A 21,537-nucleotide genomic window follows, 5' to 3' on the forward strand; every position below is an offset into this window, starting at 1 on the left:
GAGTGCTCAGATGACTACAGAGTCCAGAACCCAGATGTTTCCACTCTAGCTCAAGGCTTTTCTGCCAGATAATGCCAGGCAATTGAGATATTTCTCAGACTTTGGGCTCAAGCTGCCACCAACCCCCACGTAGTCTGCTCTAGTAGAGACCAAGCAGGTTCCAAGTGTTATATGGACAAGCCAGTTAAATGGCTATCCCATGCAATGCATTCTCCAAAGCCAGGGGAATGAGAAATGAATCTAATCCCTTGGGGGGGGGGGGGGCGGTGAAGCACAGGCATATTTTAGTCTGCTCTGGGATGGGGGAAGGACAGTTGCTGACAGGTTCCTCCAAATAACAAGAATCCCAAAGAGCCGAACTTGGAGCAAAAAAATCTGGACACAAGTCCCATTTCTGCCTCCAGCTTGCTTTGTGATCACCAACCAGTCATTTAAATTGCTTAAGCCTTATCTGTAAAGTGGAAATTAAAATACTCTAGCTGCCTAAAGGCAGGGTGCATTTGTCCGGTAAAACAAAGGGGCTAAGTTTAGTGGGCTCAGGTTAGCAGACTAAAACAGAGGCTGTCTGGAGGCCTCCTTGGCACTCTGGACCAGCTCCTCCAGGAAAAGTAAAATACTGATCTTTTTCCAATCTAGCCCCCTCCACAATGCAGAATCTAAGACATATGAGTGATCTTTACTGCATTTAATTATCTCCAAAGACAACTGTCCATTCCAATACCCAGCAACCCAACTCATCTGCATCCAGGTTATGACCATGGCAATTGCCTCAAGAGACCCATGAAACCCTGGCAGTGTTCTCAAGACCAACCTTGGGGTTGAGGTGCTCCAAAGACCTAGACGTGGAGTAGATAGCAAGTAAACAGAGCACCCAACTCTTTTTACGTGACAGCTAAAAACAGGACTAAGTGCTTTTTTTTTGGTTTTTATCCCTTAGTGTTTAGCAGTATTCAACACCTTGCAGCAGACCTCAGTTCTGCCAAATTCTACCCTGGAGCACCTTTCCAAGATAGACTTAGAATCCAGAGGAATGAAGTTAAGCAGCAGAATGGCCCTTTTTTTTGCACCTTTAAGAATCATGATCTGGATAAATTTTTGTCAACATGGAAAGAATAGCAAATCAGTGCTTTATTATCTTATTCCAGAAGTTCTAGGTTTAATAAAAGACAGTGGCATTTTCATCCATCCTGATGCCATTAAGCAGAGAAATAGGACCGCTGGAGTCAGCTTGAAAAGAGACACATGGTAGTCAGGCGGTAGGGGTCCCATTAATGTTAACAGGAGGGGATGGTCAGACTCTGCAGAGGTTTCACATCTCCCCCAAATGTACCATTTATGAAGATGCTCACTGGAATCTGCTTTGTGAGCTGTCAACCAGAATTTTTTTAAGTCTCTTTCAGAGTTAGGCTCTCTTTCAGCTCCAAACAAAACTGGAATTGAATTCTACAACGATTTTCAAGAACAGAAAGTATAATTTTCAATCAGGTAAAACATAGTTGGGCATGCAGACATCAACGAGGGCTCTGCAACACCCCCCCAACCTAACCCACAACCTACCCTTCCACTACCATCACTACTACCACCACCATGACCCATACTCTGGGACCAATGATAAGAAGGAGGTGGCAGGACAGATACCCCAGACCCTGCCTGGCAGGGAGCTCAGGGTCCTGGTCTATCTAGCACAAGGGATGAAAAGAAAGATCCCTGGACCTCTAGGCATTTCCCCAGGCTCAGGCTAGTCCCGAAACCTTTCTAAGAATGTGGCTCTTAAAGGAGTTGGCTCTCGGCTACCTCAGTGGACAGCATGGGAAGATAAGTGGGTGTTGGATGGGGAAACGGACAGGCAGTGTGAAATTCTCCATCGCATCTCTACCAGGACGGCCAGGCTCTGCCTGTTCTGATGGAAGGAAATAAGTTCTCCCTCAAGTTCCACCCCATGTTCTTTCTGAACTACAGATACTTTCTAGTAGGAATCATTGCCTGGCCAGATGAAAAAACTTCATTCATTCATGTATTAATTCTATAAACATAATTGCTATATACCAGGCATAGTGCTAGGTACTAGAGATACTAAGATAAATAAGATACAGACTCTGGCTTCAAAGAGCATGCACTCTAGTAGGGAAGACTGGCAAATAAATTTTAAAAGCCATGACATAAGCCATGACTTAGCTCATTAGCTAAGTTCTGTAATAGAGATGAATATAGGATGCTATGGTCAAGACTGTCCAGAGAAGGCATATCTATCTAATCCAGGCTTGGGAGGCTTCCCAGAAGGGGTAACACTAGGACAAATTTTGAAAGATGAGTAGGAGTTAAAAACACAAGAAGGAAAAGATAGACATTGCACACAAAAGGAACAGCACCTACAAAAGCGAAAATCATAAAATAGGGTAACATGTCAGTGAAGAGTAAGACATCCCAAATGCCATGACTGGTAGAGAGGAGGGGGGTGTAGACAGTGGCTTGAAGTGATGTTAAAGTGGTTGTCAGGGGCCAGATGGAGAAGAACTTTGGTGATAACAACTTAGATAGCAAACTGAGAAATCTGAACTTCATTCTGAAACCCATAGGGAACCAGGGAGGAGTTCAAATATAGTAGGGAGGAGGAAACACTCTGATTTCACTTTAGAAAGACAGAATGGTGGGTGCCTGGGTGGCTCAGCCAGTTGAGCGTCTGGCTTTGGTTCAGGTCATGATCTCACAGTTCGTAGGTTTGAGATCCACATTGAGGGTGGCACGGACAATGCAGAGCCTGCTTCAGATTCTCTCTCTCCCTCTCTGCCCCATCCCACTTGCACTTTCTCTCTCTCAAGAATACATAAATAAACATGAAGAAGAGGAAAAAGAAGGAGGAGGAGGAGGAGGAGGAGGAGAAGAAGGAGGAGGAGGAGGAGAAGGAGGAGGAGGAAGAGGAGGAGGAGGAGGAGGAGGAGGAGGAGAAGAAGGAGAAGAAGAAGAAGGAGAAGGAGAAGAAGAAGGAGAAGAAGAAGAGGAAGAAGGAGAAGGAGAAGAAGAAGAAGAAGAAGAGAAGGAGAAGAAGGAGAAGAAAAAGAAGAAGGAGAAGGGGAAGAAGAAGAAGAGGAGGAGGAAGAAAAAAGACAAAAGACAGAATGGTAATGTGAATAGTAGATTTTAAAAAACAAGGTTGATAGGGATGCCTGGGTGGCTCAGTCGGTTAAGCATCTGACTTCAGCTCATGTCATGATCTCACAGTTCATGAGTTTGAGCCCCATGTCAGGCTCTGTGCTAACAGCTCAGAGCCTAGAGCCTGCTTCAGATTCTATCTCTCTATCTCTCTCTCTCTCTCTCTCTCTCTCTCTCTCTCTGCCCCTCCCCAGCTCATGCTCTCGCTCTCTCTCTCTCTCTCCCTCCCTCTCAAAAATAAATAAAAACATTAAAAAAAATAAAAAACAAGGTTGATAGATAAAAGACCAGTTAGGACCCCAGGCAAGAGACTCTGCATGCCTGGACAATACTGTGGCAATCCAGGCAGCCTCTGGGTTCCCAATTTGGGTGACTAGGGTGAGAGCCATGCAATGAGATTAAAAACACATAGAGGAGCAAATGGATTTTATGGAAGATACCTTGTATAATTTGGACCAAAGCCATCAGGAGAAACATTCCTGAAAACAACAGAGCTCCTGTTGTCCAAAAGGACAAATGGGAGGAGACAACCCAATGAGAACCTAGCTCAAGACAATCTTCCTTGGGGGAAATCCAATGGTCATTTTCCATGAGGAAACTAAGGCGGCTCCTCCTAAGGGAACCTTTCTGGGATCCTGCCCTACCACCAGCAGAACAGCTCACTCCTTCCTTTGTACACTCCCCTCTGCCTTAGGCAGACCTCTAGCTCTTCAGCACACACACTTACTGTATGTCTTTGGGGTGAGAGGGGGTGGGCAGGAAGGGAAGAGGAGGCATGACGGGAGAAGAAGGATAGAAGAAAGGGAACACAATATGTAATCCAGCAATCAGCTAAAAAGCACTTACTAGGTCTTTTCTCCATTCTTAGTAAGGGCAACTATTTCCCCCTTCCTTGACCACACGATGGCTACTGGTTTCAACTGGGGTAAGCCCCCCACTAGGCTTCTTTAGCCCACAAAGCCCTGTGTTTCCCTAGGCCAGAAGAAGAGATGACTCTGGGGTGAGATGAAATTCCAGCTCATCCAAGGAGAAGTCCAGGGATACAAGAAAAGACAGACATATAGGCTCCTTCCCTGGGAAATCATGCCAAGTCACTTTGAGTAGAAGTTGAAGAGGAGATGGCTGTAAGGTGTCCTGACCTCAGTGGGAAGGCTGCGAGGCCAAGCTTGCCCTAATCTGCAGAGTCACAGATTCTCTTAGAGGAGCTGGTGCCATAACCCAACATACACAAGAGCACAGAAGACACTGAGGACCAAGATGGACAGTCAGTGTGGACACTGCCCAAGCACCCTCAAGTCTTCCTCCCCTGGTCTTTTCCCTATCACTATAGAAACAACCAAAAATCTAGGGTGGCTTCTTCGAGGAGCAGCCACTAAATCATCACCTTTCCATCATCCTAAGGGCAGAGGGATAAAATGTTAATACTGAAGGGGCCAAAGGCACCTGTGCCTGGTATCCACTGTCTGGTTTCTTTCCCAAGAGTGCCTCACGAATATCCCACAGGAAGACATACGGACAGATCAGCAGTTACAGCAGCTTGCCAGAGGCCTCACCCCTGAATATTCTCAGTCTTTGGCCTTTGAAAATCTCCTCTGGAGTTTTACATTCCTTTACTTTATCTGAATCTGGCTCAAGTTTAACTATGTAGCACTAAATTTGTGGGTCTCTGAAAATGAATTCGCTCCTTCAGTGTGAGACTATTTGGTGGAGTAAGAGACAAAACAAGAGGGGTAATCCATCCTCATCCTTTGGGGAGCAATGCAGAGAGCAAACCCTGAGCCTTACCATCGAACTCTTCTCTACCCACTTGCCCAAGCCTCTCAGCTGAGAAGCGAGAATAGGACAGAGAAAAATGTCCTGCAGCCCCACTACCAATTATCCATAATAACAGAAAAGTGAGAGATTCCATTCTCATTTCAGCCAAGAATTCCCATCTACTCTGTCATTCTGACTTCAAATACATATACACACACCCCAGAGCTGCTACCAAACAGCAAACCTAGCTCGACTTGCATTTTCTGTCCAAAGGAAGGTCCTGTGGACACCTTTTGTCAGAGAGCAAAGGAAGTAGTCAAAAGATGGACAGAAAAGAGATAAGGAAGTCCAGGGGCCCAGATGATTCATAAAAAGGAGCTTGAGAACTGATACACTAAAGGAAAGGGGGTCTGGGGTGGCCCAATCACTTGCCAAAGGGGAGTTACGTTGTGTCAGATGCTAAAATAGTCCACTGAAGATTACCCTGTGTGTTTACCACTTTGTGGAGTGTTTCTGGGAAAATGTTAGGCACCAAGTGGCTTTCTCGTGTCACTACTGGATGCACTTATCCCACTCCCAAGCCCCAAAGTTAGAGAAAATAAAGTCATTTTAAAAACAATTTGAGCACAGTTGACTAAAAAGAACACTAATCTGATGTTGGGAAACATCTTGTGCTGCTATGCCAAAGAGCAATTATCTGGGGATTTCTGGGGTTTGGGATAATCCACCCTTCCATTCCATCTCAAAAGTGAATTCTAAACAAGCCTGGGTCAGCAAGACTTCTGAGACTCTTATTGCTGACTGAGGTGCTGTACTGAAAACCCAGTTGGACCTGCCAGAACCTCTCAATGTGAGAGCACATCCAAGAAGAAATGTCAAGTCAGGAGAACAATCCAGCTACACAGCAATGTGTTTTCCTAGATTTGATCCTTGCAGCCAGAATTTCAGTTTATAGCCTTACAACTAACAAGGCCTGGAGAACTGTCATGCTCTTCTATCGTAAATGGACTAATATAAAATTTGACCTTGTCCCAAGTGGACTACCAAATCAACGTCAGCCAGGGCCACAGTGACATAAAAGTGGGAGTGTCTAAACATACCCATCATGGCATTTAAAATGTACAGGCTTACAAAGTCACGTCTCGGAGGAGACATTAAGGATGATCCACTAGCAGTGTTCCTGCAGGGAGCACTAAGGTGGGTGTGTGTGCACGTACCAAAACTCTCATCAGCGAGGAAATGCATCATTGAGGCAGGTTAAGTGAAGTAGAGCATTTTTTACTCCTGGAAAATAAACCTAGGTGAGCCTCACCGCGTCACTGTTTTTATCTCTTCTTTCACGTTTCATAAGAACCAAATGCAGACACCCACGTGGCACATTCTCTGTTGGGTATGTCTTTCCTACTAAACAATACTTGCATGTCACCCAAAAATGTTCCAGTGGTGGTGAAACGCAAGTGTGCTGACTCAACCAAATCACGTTACTTTAAAGATTTAAGAGAAAACTTGCAAAAGCAAATGTCAAAATATCTGACTGCCTTTAAAACAGGATCTAGGAGTTTATTCAGTTAAAAAAAGCCAATGGCGTTTCTGGAGGACAGAAGGGTGACCCTTAATCATGAGTGAGTCTATCACCGTGTAATCCCTGTTGCACTGAGGAATCTTCAAGTCAGAAACTAGGAATCAGGGAATCACAGATCTGCAGGAGAAAAAGGAGACTGCAGGAGGCTGAGGAACTGGCCGAGAAACTTGACATCTGCAGTCGTCTTAAAATCAAAAGGCAGGCTAAAATCGATTTACTGGGTTATCGTTATCAGTTTAAAAAAATAGGATGCACTGGTCTACACAGGACTGTGCTCTGAACTCTGTAAATGTGAGCATCCACATGTGCTAGAGGATTCAGCACCCACATAATGTTTTTTCTTTCCTCCTCTAAGGCACATTTTAACAATCACAATTTTGTCAGTTTCACTCTTGCCCGGGCCCTTCTAGCATCTCTCTGCTGCATCTTGGGAAACCGCAAGGAGCAGAGTTCTCAGAGAGAGCTGGAAAATCAGCCACAGAGCCAAGAAGCACTGCAACAAAGAAGAGCTGACGGCCTCCTGACTGTCTCGCGTGCATGTGAGTAGACGGATGGAAGAGAGGGCTGTGACACCCCCTAATCCCAAACCTCTGGGAATCACAAGCCATCTTTTGTACATCTGATTAGTGGAACCTCTTCAAGCATATACATGTTCTAGAAATCCTGAGCCATTTCCTTCCTTGGCCCCCAGTATTATTCAAACAATACGTGCATGTGATATGGCTGAAGTGAGCACTAAAATCTGTGGTCACAAGCTGATCAAACGACCCATATGGAAAGGCTACTCAAGACCCTGGCCTCATTAATACCATGTTTCCAATGAATTCACCAGCCACAGACATAGCTCCATCAACCACAGAGGGAGAGATGTCAGTCAAATCTAACAAAGTTTATATACAAGTAAGATGAATGTGGCCATGGACTGCCTCATTTACATGACTGAGATCTGTCCTGGGAACACCTAAAAAGACTCCGCTGATACCAAAGATGTCCACCTACCTTCTTCTGTCTAACCTTTACTGGAAAGGGTTAAGCTACAAAAGGTATACAATTGATTCAAATGCTTTCCTAAACAAAGTTTTTTTTTTTCTCCTCCCCTTCTCCCGCTTAATACATTCCAGAATGATACACTGCTTTACCCAACACAAATCTGAGTTTAAATCTTGATCTTTGTGCAGAGATTGCCTTGGCAACCTCAAATTCTCCGTAATGGGAGACACACCACGGGGGGGGGGGGAGGCATAAATGTTTTTGTATAAATCAGAATTACAAACCTTTACATGAATCATCCTCAATGGGCTGTTTGAAAGCTGTTATGTCACTGAAAGTGCAAAGAAATAAAACCACTTTATCCTGTTCATTTCGAATTGGAGCAATTTTCACAAAGAACCACACAGGTGTCCCTGAAAGAGACATCAAAAGGTCGGTCAGTAATTTTCATTTTCATGTGAGGGGCTATGGAATAAAGACTTGGAAATGAATAGGTACACATATTAATTCATTTTTGAATGGTCTCATTCCTTTAGGTGCTGGGATATCATACCATTAATTCCTCTTCTTGCTGGAATAAAAAACTTTCATGGTGACTATTTGGCAGGGATTTTCTTTAGTTCAAATAATTTTGTAAGTGTAGATCTCTTAACCCTTGCAAAATGATTAGAAAATGGGTCAAGAACCTCCTGATCTTACGGAAGGAACTAAGGTACAGAAGCCTACATACTTGCCTTAGACCATGCAGTGGACAAGTAAACAGTAGGGACCAACAATGGGCATTGCCAACCATGGACAGCAGACCACGCAAACTCCAACTTCCATTGCTAAAAGGCCCTACTGTCAAAATCCAGTTTGGGAATCCATCAGTTTGACTCACATGCTCAATCAACCATGGGCCAAAAAGGTATATTTCTAAGTCTCTCTCCCAAAAATAAAGATCCAAAAGGTCCAATACAATGGGGCAGGTGACAACGCACTGAAGAAGGAGGAGAACCACCACGATGATTCTCCCAGCATAGGCTCTCTCAAAAAGGAGGTTTCTAGGTGGTTTAGGCTGTGATTATACTAGTGCTTTAGGAAGCTCAACAAATGTGTTTTAACTTCCAATCCTTATTCCTGAGTGAAAATGGGGGATAAATGAGGTCTTCCAAAGCACTGCCCTAATCTACAAAAGGAGAAGGTGGGTGGACATATAGAGGTGGGTGGACTATAGAGGACATCACAGCAAGCCACACCAATCAACTCTCTGATGCAAAAATTAATGAGACACAAAGAAATGGTAGGTTCTTCCCTACCTAGTTCTCATACCCCAGGTCCTTAAACAGCATCTGGGAAATAACTTAATAACTATTGGCTGAATTTTGCATAACTGGGATAAAACTTTACATGCTATTTTATAACCATTTTCAAGTTAAAATACAATAAGTATTTCTCCATGTTAAGAATTAGAGAAGGCATGGTGTTCAGCATTCTACATATATTATTTTACTTTAAGAAGATAACAAGCAAACAACTCACTGAATCTTGGAGATGGAAATAAACCCCCAAGAAGTACCTGGGTCTCTGCTGGCAATCACAGCAAACTCTATCCTATGACATGGACAGAGAGACGTCTCTGATTGACATTAGCTTTACAAAACTGGCTATACCACTTATTCATATGGAAGTATAAATAACCATAAAATATACAAACAGGCAGCAAATAGATCATATGGGAATATATTCTCTTTAAATCCTGATATTATCTATGTAATCATCCATAGTTAATTTTAATCCTCTGTCCATTTTCCCTTTCCATAATTTTCGGCTGCCTGTTTCTGGATGCTTATAAAAGACAAATAGGTTATAAGGTCACCCTAAGAAAAACGTGTTTCAAAAGAAAAATCCACCATACAAAAATCACATACAGCATTCCAAAATCAAGAAGAATATGGCCTTTGAAACCCCTACTGTTTTTGAAAGGTCTGTGTTACTATTCCTCCCAGTCCCCTGCTCAGAACCTGTGGGTTTTAAACCATTTTCAATTAAGCAACAGAAACCTCAGAATAAAGTGTCACATCAAGTGAACTTATACACCCACAGTTCTCCATTATATCCTAGCTGGTAAGACAAAAAGCAAACAAATCAAAAAACCATTTTCTTTCTGCTCTAAAAAAAACAAAAAACAAAAAACAAAAAAAAAACTTAAGCAAGTTTTTTCAGATGGTAAACCAGAAAACAATGTGAATTTATCAAACCAGTAAGGAATCAGATGAGAGGCCCTCCCCCACTTGTGAGGTCTAACCCCAGAAGCCTCAATCTTGCTGGAATCCTTGGAACCACGGCCTTCCCAGCCACCACCTATGGGCCATCCACTGCACTGTGTCAGCTGGGCCTAATGCCTGTGAACTTTTCCAGTTGGAACTGTGCCATCTAATCTTTATATTCCATTTATGACTCTTGGGATTGATGACGTTAGCCCATATCAACCAGATCATGAGAGCCCCACTGTATTAGTCATGCTGGGAGGACTTTTTCACTTTGCTAGAGTTCAAGCTCATCTTGGACTCTCCCCATTTCTTTTTTTTTTTTAATTTTTTTTAACGTTTATTTATTTTTGAGACAGAGAGAGACAGAGCATGAACAGGGGAGGGTCAGAGAGAGAGAGAGACACAGAATCTGAAACAGACTCCAGGCTCTGAGCTGTCAGCACAGAGCCCAACGCGGGGCTCGAACTCACAGACCGCGAGATCAAGACCTGAGCCGAAGTTGGCCGCTTAACCGACTGAGCCACCCAGGCGCCCCGGACTCTCCCCATTTCTACACGTCAAACTGTTTAAGGCTGTGTGCTTTTCTCCACCAAACCGTGCCCAATGTTTCCTCCAGAAATGTTCCCTGAGTAAACACATGCTATCCTTATCATTTCTTTTCAGTAAATAAATATGAATCTCATACCAAAACTTCCCATAGTCAGTATTCACTGCCTTAGAGTTCATCTCAAGCTGATCAGTTGGACTTGTTGAGAGAGGAAACCTATTCCCCGATCCCGTGTTTCCTCGTGGAGAGACATCTTTCGAAGGAACTCTTGAGTCTTTTCCCTGGGTTGGTAATTTTGGGGTCAAGAACTGGATATGTTAGCTCAACCACTTCTCCACATCTGCATTCTTAGAGATGAATCTGCATTCTGCTCTGTGTCCCCATTCTATAGATGGTAGGGGAGAAGTCAAAAAGGCAGGGGATGACTGGTAGAAACCTGTGGTTCTCCAGTGCTACCTGTGTTGGGTGGGTAAGTCTGTCTGATTCTAGAATTCACTTTTAGAAACTTTACTTGAACACAGACATCAACTACATTCTCTAGGATCAGCTTTACTGGTCTTAAAAGTGATATTTTAACCTCCATTTGCCTGATTCCTGTATCTCTCTTGATTGGTTCTGATCACAGGCAGGGAAAGAAAGTGCTATGAGTTGGCCCCCTTCCAACTTTAACAATTGAGGACTCTTCCCTTAATTCGACCATAATCCACTCTGGAGCAAGATATCTGAAATACTGCCGCTGTCTTATCACCCTGCACCCCTATTTAAATGGCATCTAGTGCAATGCTTTCATAGGATCCCATTAGGCCATTATGTGGCTCAACTCCAGGAGGCACCATTCTGGAGTTGTGAAAACCAACAACCTTGGCAGGGTAGGAACTCTAAGAATGCCTGCTGAGTTTCAAAGAAATAAATCCTACTTCCAGTGTCTTCACAGTCATTCAGAACTTCCTCTCTCCCAAATTACCATTCCCTACAAAATCTAGGAAAGCAAGCAGAATGGGCTTAAATTTTTATTTCTGAAATTCTTTCAAAAGAGAACATGAGTCCCATCTAGGTGGCACAGAACAGTAATTCCAACCTTTTAATCATAAGAGCAAAGCATTTTTGACTAGTGAAACGTTACTCTAAGTCTCAATATATGGAACAGTTGCTTCAAGTGTACATAGGCTGTCCAGACCCTGGAGCCCCACTCAGTTTCTCTTCCATCCCTCTGGATGCCCCCAAGGATATTCAGGAGCTTCCTGGAGGCAGAGGCCAGGGATTTCTCCTAGAGCCCAGATTCTGGAGTAGAATTCTTTCCACCAAGATAAAGAGAAGCAATGCATGCACAAATATTCACACATACAGTCACAAAATCAGGGAGATGAGGTTAATCAGGAAAATTCTGCCTCTGCACCCAAGTGGCTACAGTGGAAAAATCGAGAAAAGCAAGTATTTGATGTCCTGTTTCTGTAAAAGGACAAAGGGTGAATAATAAATAAAGGAAGATCAATGCACAAATCTAGGAAAAACACAGCAAAGGCTGATGGCAAAGGCAGCTGCTGCTGGGATAGCAGGTCTTTCCTGGCTGAAAGTGCAAGTGGAAGGGCAGCCCGGGGTAGGCCCCTCCTCCTGGTCACTCTGTGATTCTCATCCTTTACTAGCTCCCTTGGGTCATGGAGTAATGAACCTGACAACTTGACCTGGCTACAGTGTTTCTCAACCCCAGAAGTCAGATAACAAAACAGCAAGGCTCAGATGTACAAGGGACTTTTTGGCCTCCATCAGGCTTCCTCCTACCCTGGGCCTCCTCCCAGGTACTCTCTGTAACCAGGCAGCCAGGCCATATTCAACAGCAACAGAATTGACCAAGCCACTATCACTGGCTCACGGGAATGGCTGCATGAGCCATTCAGATAGATCCAGAAACTAGACCAGAGCATGGCGGCTGCCCCAGGAAACAGACCAATTGGTCTCAGGTCACCTTCACTGAGATAAATAACAAATACAGAGAGTATGAGAGAACACCAGGGGGAAGCAGTGGCTACTGGCCATTAGAACATCTGATTGGGATTCCCAAGCCCAGGGTTTGAGCCCTATCTCTTAGTTTATTGTACACTTTGGCCATGTCACCTTAACCTCTTAGAATTGGTTTCCTCATTTGCAAAGTAGGGATAATAATTACTTTAGATTCAGTAAAACTACACACATGTCTGATACGTTCCTCCCTTCCTTTTAAATTCTTTGCCAGTAAGATTGAAATGTTCAATCTCACCTCACAGAGGTGTTTGGATGACTCAAAAGAGAATGTATCTCAAGGTGTTTAATGAAACTCCAAAGCTGCCTCTACCTATTCTGAGAAAGAGGGCCACTCTCAAACATGAGGGAAAAGCTAGAAAAATCAATGCTTAAGCCTCACCATAATTCAAATTTGATTGAAGAGCAAAACACAAAGCCTAAATAAATGGAGAGAGTTACACTGTTTGTAGATGAGAAGATTCAATTTTGTAAGATGTCAAACCTCCCTGTTTAATATATAAATTTAATGGAATTTCAATCAGAATCTCAGTTGTTCTTTTTTTGTTTGTTTTTCTCAGAGTTGATGAATTGAAATTCAATTCAAGTAGAAAAATAAAGCAGAAGAAGGGCCAAGAAATCTTTGAAATTTTTTGAAAGAAAAATAGTGACAAGGACCATCTACCACAGCTGACCCTTGAACAAAACAGGTTTGAGTTGCGCACATCGACTTATACCCCAATTTTTTCTCTGTAAATATATTGTCTATAAATGTATTTTTTTGGTAAATGTATTTTCTCTTCATTATGATTTTTTGTAACATTTTCTTTTCTCTAGCTTACTTTGGAAATACAGTGTATAAGACATATAACATTCAAAATATGTTTTAACCATTTATGTTATTGATAAGGCTTCCAGTCAACTATAGGCTATTAGTAGTCAAGAAATCTTTGAACATATAACATTCAAAATATGTTTTAAGTATTTATGTTATTGATAAGGCTTCCAGTCAACTATAGGCTATTAGTAGTTAAGTTTTTGGTGAGTCAAAAGTTACACCCAGGAGCACCTGGGTGGCTCAGTCAGTTAAGCCTCCAACTCTTGATTTTGGCCAGGTCATGATGTCATGGTTTGTAAGACTGAGCACCTTGTCGGGCTCTGTGCTGATGCTGTGGAGCCTGCTTGGGATTCTCTCTTTCCCTGTCTCTCTCTGTCCCTCCCACGTGCTCTCTCTCTCTCTCTCTCTCTAAATGAATAAATAAGCTTAAAAAAAAAAAGACCCAAGGAATTGACAAAATCTTTTTAAAAAAAAAAAGTTATACTCACACTTGCGAGACACTTTGGTACCCCTAACCCCACGTTGTTCAAAGGTCAACTGCACAGGAACTAAGAGCCATGGGCACTGGCTTTAAAACAATAATATCATTCATTGAATTCCTTGAGTGCTTACAGTGGAGCCCATTGTGGTTTATTTCTCATAGCCCCACCATGAGATGGATTGCGACTACATTATCCCCCAATTTTAAACATGGGGAACCCAAGTGGGAGAGCATTTTAATCAAACTCACATAGCTAATAAGTTACAAAAGGACTCCTGGAAAAGGTGAGGAGAGAAACAAGCCCATAAATGTGTGAGAATCTAGCATAGAAGAAAAGGACACTTCAGGGTCCCTGGGTGGTTCAGTTGGTTAAGCGTCCAACTCTTGATTTCAGCTCACGTCACAATCTCACAGTTCATGAGATCAAGCCCCACATGGGGCTCTGCGCTGACATCATGGAGACTGGGATTCTCTCTCTCCCTCTGTCTCTGCCCCTCCCTCGCATGCATATTCTCTCTCTCTCTCTCTCTCAAAATAAATAAACAAAAAAAGGAAAGGACATTTGAAATTAGAAGGGAAGAGCTAAATTCTTTAGTACATAGAACTGAGACAACTGAATAAGCAATGTGGAAAATAAATTGAGATTGCTATGTCACATAATACATAAAAATACATATTTAATGTTTAAATTTAAATTTTTTTAAATGTTTATTTTTTGAGAGATAGAGAAAGAGTGTGAGCAGGGGAGGAGCAGAGAGAGGGAGACACAGAATTCGAAGCAGGCTCCAGGCTCTGAGCTGAGCTGTCAGCACAGAGCCCAATGCAGGGCTCAAACTCATGGACCATGAGATCATGACCTGAGCCAAAGTTTGACGCTTAACTGAGCCACCCAGGCGCCCTAATGTTTTAAATATTCTAACATAGCTATAAAGGTACCAGAAGGAAAAAAGGAAGAATATTTTTATCATTTAGGTAAGGAAAAGAGCTTCCTAAACATATATAAAGCTCCATATAAAGCTTTATATATAAACATATATAAAGAACCATAAAGGAAAATAGTGACATAAATTCATTTTACTTATAAATGGTATAAAAAATATAATTAAAAAGAAAACATGTTTAAATAAGAAAAATATTTTTCAACATTGAATCAATATCCCTTACATATAAAGAGCTCCTAGCACTGAATAAATGAAAGACAATCCATTAGAAAAATGGGCAAAATATGATGGTTTTTCTATTAGATTTCTCCACAACTAGATTGTAACCTCCTTAAAGGCAGAGTCAGTTTCTTATACCTGGATCTCTTTGGCTCAAACCCATAGGCCTACAGTAGGTAATCAATAAGTATTTGGCTGGCAACTTCTCCCTGCTGGCTTGGCACAACCACAGTAAGAAGCCTTTTCCTCAGCTTCTCTAATGGAGAAGCTGATCTAGAAGTCTCAAACATGAGGCCACCTGCCACGCCACAAATTGTGAGGTCAGTCACATGCTGTGGAGAGTTACCCAGAGTGTCCTGCTTTCACTCAGAGCTCATACTTCATGATTTTCTTGTTTGAAAAATGGAAAAACTATGTGCCTAGCACAAGAGCGACCCCCCCAAATATTTACTGAATGAGTTCATTAATGATTGTCATTGATGTAACAAAATTATCCAACATACTGTGAATGAGTGAAGTAACAATACAAAACACATAGCACTACTAAAATGACTGGGTTTGTTCGTCAGGCTGGCCAACAGATAGAAAGAAATCTTTCAAATAATCCATCCTTGAAGATATTTAATAGTATTCCACACATTCATTCCAAAGCACACCAGGAAGCCTTTTGCTAATTACTCCCAATTCCTAAAAAGTAGGACAAACATTAATGCTTATCAATAGAAGATTCTTTCTACAAGGCTGTCCTTGAAAATACTAGTAAAGAATGAGAGAGAGGGAAAAAAAAGCAATTCATTACGAGTTTACTAAAAAAGCCAATAAGAAAATCACCAGAATTAAATAGAATATATGAGCAAAGAAACTGAACAATTAACAAAGAAATGATCATTTTAAATGGAAGATAAATAGGAAAAAATACTTCAGTCTCACTAGCATTAAAAATACTCATTAAACAAAAAAAAATTTAATTGTAGGCAATTTGATAAATTGAAAGTTATACTGCAGTGCTGGTGTAGTACAATGAGTCAGACTCAAAATCTGCAAGTGAACTTGGGAATGGGTTCAATTCTGAAACACTGTTTGGCAAAGTGTCTCAGGAACCTTAGTTCACATTCTCTGACAGTGTAATTCTTAACTTCTAGGAAATATTTCAGAATGTCAATAAATACCTTTACATGAAGATACCCACTTTGGCACTGTGTTTAATAAAGTTTAGAGACTCATAAATATCCAACAATGGAAGAAGTATTAATGAAATTCTTTTCTAAATTATATTTATGGGGAATTTTAATGAGGATATTTTTATGATAAAAGATTGATATATGTATGACTTCAAGTTGTACACACGTCAGAGGCGCCTGGGTGGGTCAGTCAGTTCAGCTTCCGACTCTTGATTTCGGCTCCTGTCATGATCCCACAGCCCCCTGTTGTGCTCCACGCTGGGTGTAGAGCCTGCTTGAGATTCTCTCTCTCCCTCTGCCCCTCCCCCAATTCATGCACGCTCTCAAAAGAAAGAAAGCAAGAAAGCAAGAAAGAACAAAGAAAAAAAGAGAGAGAGAGAGAGAGAGAAAGAAAGAAAGAAAGAAAGAAAGAAAGAAAGAAAGAAAGAAAGAAAAAAGAAAGAATACACATCAAAATCTCAATTATGTATCATGTGCAAGAAAAACCTAAACACGCCAAAACGTTAATAGCATAGTAGTATTTCTCTGAGTCTTTGGGGCAATTGTTTTTCTTCATATCTTCATGTGTTTCTCATAGTAAAAATGATTCAATTTAAAAATCAGAGAAACAAAATATAAATTCTTCTAGATGATGACATTTCACAGCTAAAAATCTCAACAGGGGTGACTTTTCTCCCGTGGGATTCTACGCTGCTTTAAAATGCTGAGAGTTTCAGTCTATTGAACCAGACATTTTGTCTCCTCCCTCCTCTCCTCCCGCCCATTTCTGTTCAGTCTGCTCCTTGAGGGCATCACTGGTCAGTTCAGCCCCACGCTGCTCCCACCTCGGCTCTGATACCCTCTCTCTGAATCAAATGCTTCTTTCACTCATCTGTTTCTTGGTAACTACCAAGCCCTTTCAAAGTCACTCAACAAACATTCATACAGCATCTCTTTTAACTGCGCTCTCTGCTACATACTGGGCATGTTCTACCTCAGGTCAGATGTAGAGTTCCTGACAGGAAACGCGGTGCTTCCCACTTCCTGGGCACCACCCAGGGCCAAGCAGACGGAGGGGAAAGCCAGTCAGTGGACACTACTGATGAAGTCCCCACACTCAGTCCTCCCCAGTCCTGGAGGAGACATCCCTGGACCTCTCTCCTTCATAACTGCCTCTTCCTCCCTCCCCCAGCAGGCTGCAACCATCTCATCAAAGGAGGGGGGAGTCATTCCTAAGTGGGTCCCCGACCTCCAGTTTCCTATGCTCCATTCCATCTCCCCCATTCTACTGGAGTCATCTTTATAAAATGTAAATCTGCTTACATTTTTAACGCCCCTCACCCCCACCCTCTTTCTCAACCAGTGTTCTTAAGGCGAATTCTAAACTCTATAATGTGCCTATGTTCCTGGTCCCTCCAAACCCCTCCAGCCTCAATGGTTACCCCTTTTCAGTGTATATGTTTATGTAATTACTCCATGAGTTTGGGGGGAGCATTTGCTGTGTGTCAGGCACTGTGCTGGGTGCAGGGGATCCAGCCGTGCAGGAGACACACCCTGTAGGCATGGAGGTCAGTTTTCACTATAGCTGCCCTCTGTCCTGGCTGTGCAGCATGTGATACGTGCACAGCAGTACTGGCATCACCTAGGAGCAGAGGCTCAGACCCTTTCACAGGCCTACTGACCACAACTAGCACTGCAATGTGCAGGTGGTTTCTTATGCATGTCAAAGTCTGAGAAGCCCTGCTTCGGGTCTCTTGAAACTTCAGTGCTTGCTCTCACCACATGCCTTTCATCAGCCTTGGCTACTCTTTGCCCTTCCCTCTGCCTAACTCCCACCCTCCCTCAGTTTCTGCATGATTTCCTGTCTGCTAGGAAGACTTCCTTCCCTGCCCTCCTAAGTTAGGGTTCAGTGACCTCCTCCAAATGGTGTCACCATCAAAACACACACACACACACACACACACACACACACACACACACACTTAGGAAGTAAGTATTTAAAAAAGGAGGGGGGGCACCTGGGTGGCTCAGTTCATTGAGCATCCGACTTTGGCTCAGGTCATGATCTCACAGTTCGTGGGTTCGAGCCCCACATCAGGCTCACTGCTGTCAGCCTGTCAGCACAGAGCCCACTTCAGATCCTCTCTCCCTCTCTCTCTATTCCTTCCCCACTTGCACTCACCCCAAGATAAATGAATATTAAAAACAAACAACAACAAAAAACCACTTAGGGCTTTGTACCGTCTGTTGTACAGGCAGAGGCTGTGTCTGTCTTTTCATAACCACATCCCTAGCATAAAGCCTGTGTCTGACATAGAGTAGCAGGTCAATAAAAAAGCGATTAAAAAAAAAAGCACAGAATTCAGTGCAAATATAAAATTCCCAGGCTTAATAAATAATTTAAAGTTTCTAAATTCCTGAGGACAGGATGGGATTTGGAGTGGGGGGGGCGGGGAGAGGGCTGGTGAACAGGTTCCTAGGAAGAAACCACCACTATCTGCATTTCATGCTGCATGTTTTACATACAGGCTTAGCCTTTTATGGAACTCCCCACTGGCCCTCTAGACATTTTTGTATAAATCAGAAAGAGAAGCTCCTCCCTCAGCACAGATGTAACGCTAGGCTAGGGTGCACGGAGGATTCGGCATGCAAACCACAAGCTGGTTTCCAGTTGCCACCCCCTCCCCCCATGTAGGGCGTAGCCTGCACAACCATATATGGTGGCCCTGCCTTGTACCCACAGTTAGATAGTCCCAGTCTTGGAAGAATGGCCTTGGAACAAGTACTGGAAACCAGGTCCTGACTCCACATGACCCTGAGTAACGAATTTAACTTCTTATACAATGGATATCCATAACATCAGCCATGCCTACCGTATGGGGCTTAGAGAATCAACATTTTAAAATAGAGTGGAATCATACCTTCTACAGAGTTTCTTTTCTGGAGTCAAAGGGTAAGGTAAAAATTTCAAATGACCAAATTACCCTTGAAAATTCCTTACCACCACTCAGGAAGCAAAGTCCCATGCTAGGCTGACGTGCCCCGCTGGAGACGGGCACGCAGCTCTCAATAAGCCTACCACAACCTGAAAGGAGGGAAGAGATGCTCATTCCTTGGTTGAACTAATTGGCACACATATGTGGGCCATGTCTACCTGAAGTATAGAGTCACCCTCAGTGCAATGAGATGCTCACAATACAAGGCCTTCAGCCCGGGAGGCAGCTGAGGGAACAGCAAGCATCCCCCCTCCCATTGCATACCCCCTCTGGAGTACATACCCCCTGACGGGGCTAGCAAGTGAAATCACTGATTCCATTTTTTTTTTTATTTTATATATGAAATTTATTGTCAAATTGGTTTCCATACAACACCCAGTGCTCATCCCCAAAGGTGCCCTCTTCAATACCCATCACCCACCCTCCCCTCCCTCCCACCCCCCATCAACCCTCAGTTTGTTCTCCGTTTTTAACAGTCTCTTATGCTTTGGCTCTCTCCCACTCTAACCTCTTTTTTTTTTTTTCCTTCCGCTCCCCCATGGGTTTCTGTTAAGTTTCTCAGGATCCACATAAGAGTGAACACATATGGTATCTATCTTTCTCTGTATGGCTTATTTCACTTAGCATCACACTCTCCAGTTCCATCCACGTTGCTACAAAAGGCCATATTTCATTCTTTCTCATTGCCACCTAGTATTCCATTGTGTATATAAACCACAGTTTCTTTATATCACGTTCGCCTATCACTGATTCCATTTAAATTAAGTTCCCCTTTCTCTCCTTTCTGTGCCAAACACATACAATTTGAACAAGTTAAATGCATAGTCTAACGAAGGTTGAAAACTCTGAAGCAAAATATAAATGCAAAGCATTATTTTTGTGATACACCTACCCAATTGGTATTCTGTGTCAAGGGGAAATCCACACTGTTCCGTACGAAAGGCTCCCAGTGTGGAAAACCTTGAACTGACTCATTAGCTCAGGGCACATGTGCAGAGGAGAAGGCCAGTGTGCTCCTGTAAGAGCTCGTGCTTTGGGTTGTGTTCCCCATCAGCACAGAGCCATTCACAGTCTTCACCCCACTCCTCTCCTGCCTAATAACGAGGTAGGAACAAGACCTACTGGCTGAAAGAGGGAGATGGAACAAGGAGCTACATTAGCATCAAAGCTACAGGAACAACCCTCTTGGATTCATTGATGCCCTGAGGCAGTCTCTCAGATCAGCACCAGCACAGGCCACCAAACAAACAGTCCTCTCAGCTGGCTGGTCCAACACTTGCAGTACTGAAGAAAAGTCCCAGCACCTTCCAGATAAAAGCAACATGTGCCCTTTGCTTTCCAGAGCAAAATGCATCACTCTGAATGCCACCAAAATAAACACTTATCTTCATGTGCTATCTGGGCCACGCGGGAAACATTGTATTGAACCTATGACCTACCATTCAATCCTACATAAAGAACAGAATGCTTAACAAACAAAATTGTTTTTTAAAAACAAAAGCAAAGTACTGTTTAACATCTCTGCAGCTCTGCTATGACCACATGCCCCACGTTTCCATACTTCTAACATAGCTAATCCCCATTCAACAGGAAACCTCCTAAGAGAAAAGCAAGTTTTAAGCTGTGTATGGCTATTGATGTAAATTCTTCATTAATACACTTTGAGGAAGTATCGTAGCAAAAACAAATACATATTAACACCCCACTGTGAATATTAATACTGTCTCTGATGGAAAGCTGGGGTCATCAGGAGAAGAACTCTATTCAGAAACTGTATTTTTTTTAATGTTTTATTTATTTTTGAGAGAGAAGGAGAATGTGACCAGAGCAAGGGCTGAGAGTGAGAGGGACAAGGATCCAAAGCAGGCTCTGTGCTGAGAGCAGAGAGCCCGACACAGGGCTTGAACTCACGAACTGTGAGATCACGACCTGAGCTGAAGTTGGGACACTCAACCCCCTCAGCCTCCCCTATTCAGAAACTCTTTTTTTTTTTTAATTCCAATATAGTTAAACATACAATGTTATATTAGTTTCAGGCATACAACATAGTAACTCAACAATTCTCTATATTACTCAGTGCTCATCAAGATAAGTGTACTCTTAATCCCCTTCACCTAATAGGGCATCTGATGGTGTTACCTACTGTGCTAGGTACTACGGAAGACAAATACAAAGAGGATCTGGCCAGAGTCACTGTCCCACGTCTTCCTTTCCCCCAAGAAGGCTTAAAGTCTACAAATGCCTTGAGCCAACAGCTCACCATACAGGAAAAACACCAACTTGGCAGAAAAAGAGATCAAGAAGTCTTAATTGGTCGGTGACAAGTTCAAATGTTCCATAAGGATCAGGGTAACTCGGCAATCCAAACCTTTAATTCAAAACAGACACAACAGCCTCAGGTAACAACACTCAGCTGATGGAGGAAAAGAAAATGCAAGACAGTAACAAAGGAACAGGACCTCTTTTACTATCCCAAGTGCATAAATAAAGGTATGGTTCAGGATGGTCTTAATACTCACTGTTCTTCTTGTACATCAAAATTTCAAAGGAATTCATCTCATAGTTCTCAAATGTTTGTCGAACCTTTTCAATTGTGTCTTTATCAGTCAGCTCCCCATACATGAAACTGCA

General features: G+C 42.7%; 1 protein-coding gene across 1 annotated transcript in view; it reads right to left on the reverse strand.

Annotated features, from left to right (window-relative positions):
• The window catches only part of LOC124509842 (potassium voltage-gated channel subfamily H member 1-like), a 194,677-nt gene that overhangs the window by 142,581 nt on the left and 30,559 nt on the right, over window positions 1-21,537 (reverse strand). The window contains exons 3-4 of the mRNA XM_047076454.1: window positions 21,426-21,532; window positions 7,762-7,890 (exon numbers count right to left, since the gene is read on the reverse strand). Of these exons, the coding sequence (XP_046932410.1) occupies window positions 7,762-7,890; window positions 21,426-21,532 (236 nt within the window). The remainder of the gene's footprint in view (window positions 1-7,761; window positions 7,891-21,425; window positions 21,533-21,537) is intronic.

This window comes from Lynx rufus, unplaced genomic scaffold (assembly GCF_022079265.1).
Source record: "Lynx rufus isolate CCGP_SWC_20201006 ecotype Redwood Valley unplaced genomic scaffold, mLynRuf1.p SCAF_15, whole genome shotgun sequence".
In the NCBI taxonomy this organism is placed as follows: Eukaryota; Metazoa; Chordata; class Mammalia; order Carnivora; family Felidae; genus Lynx; species Lynx rufus.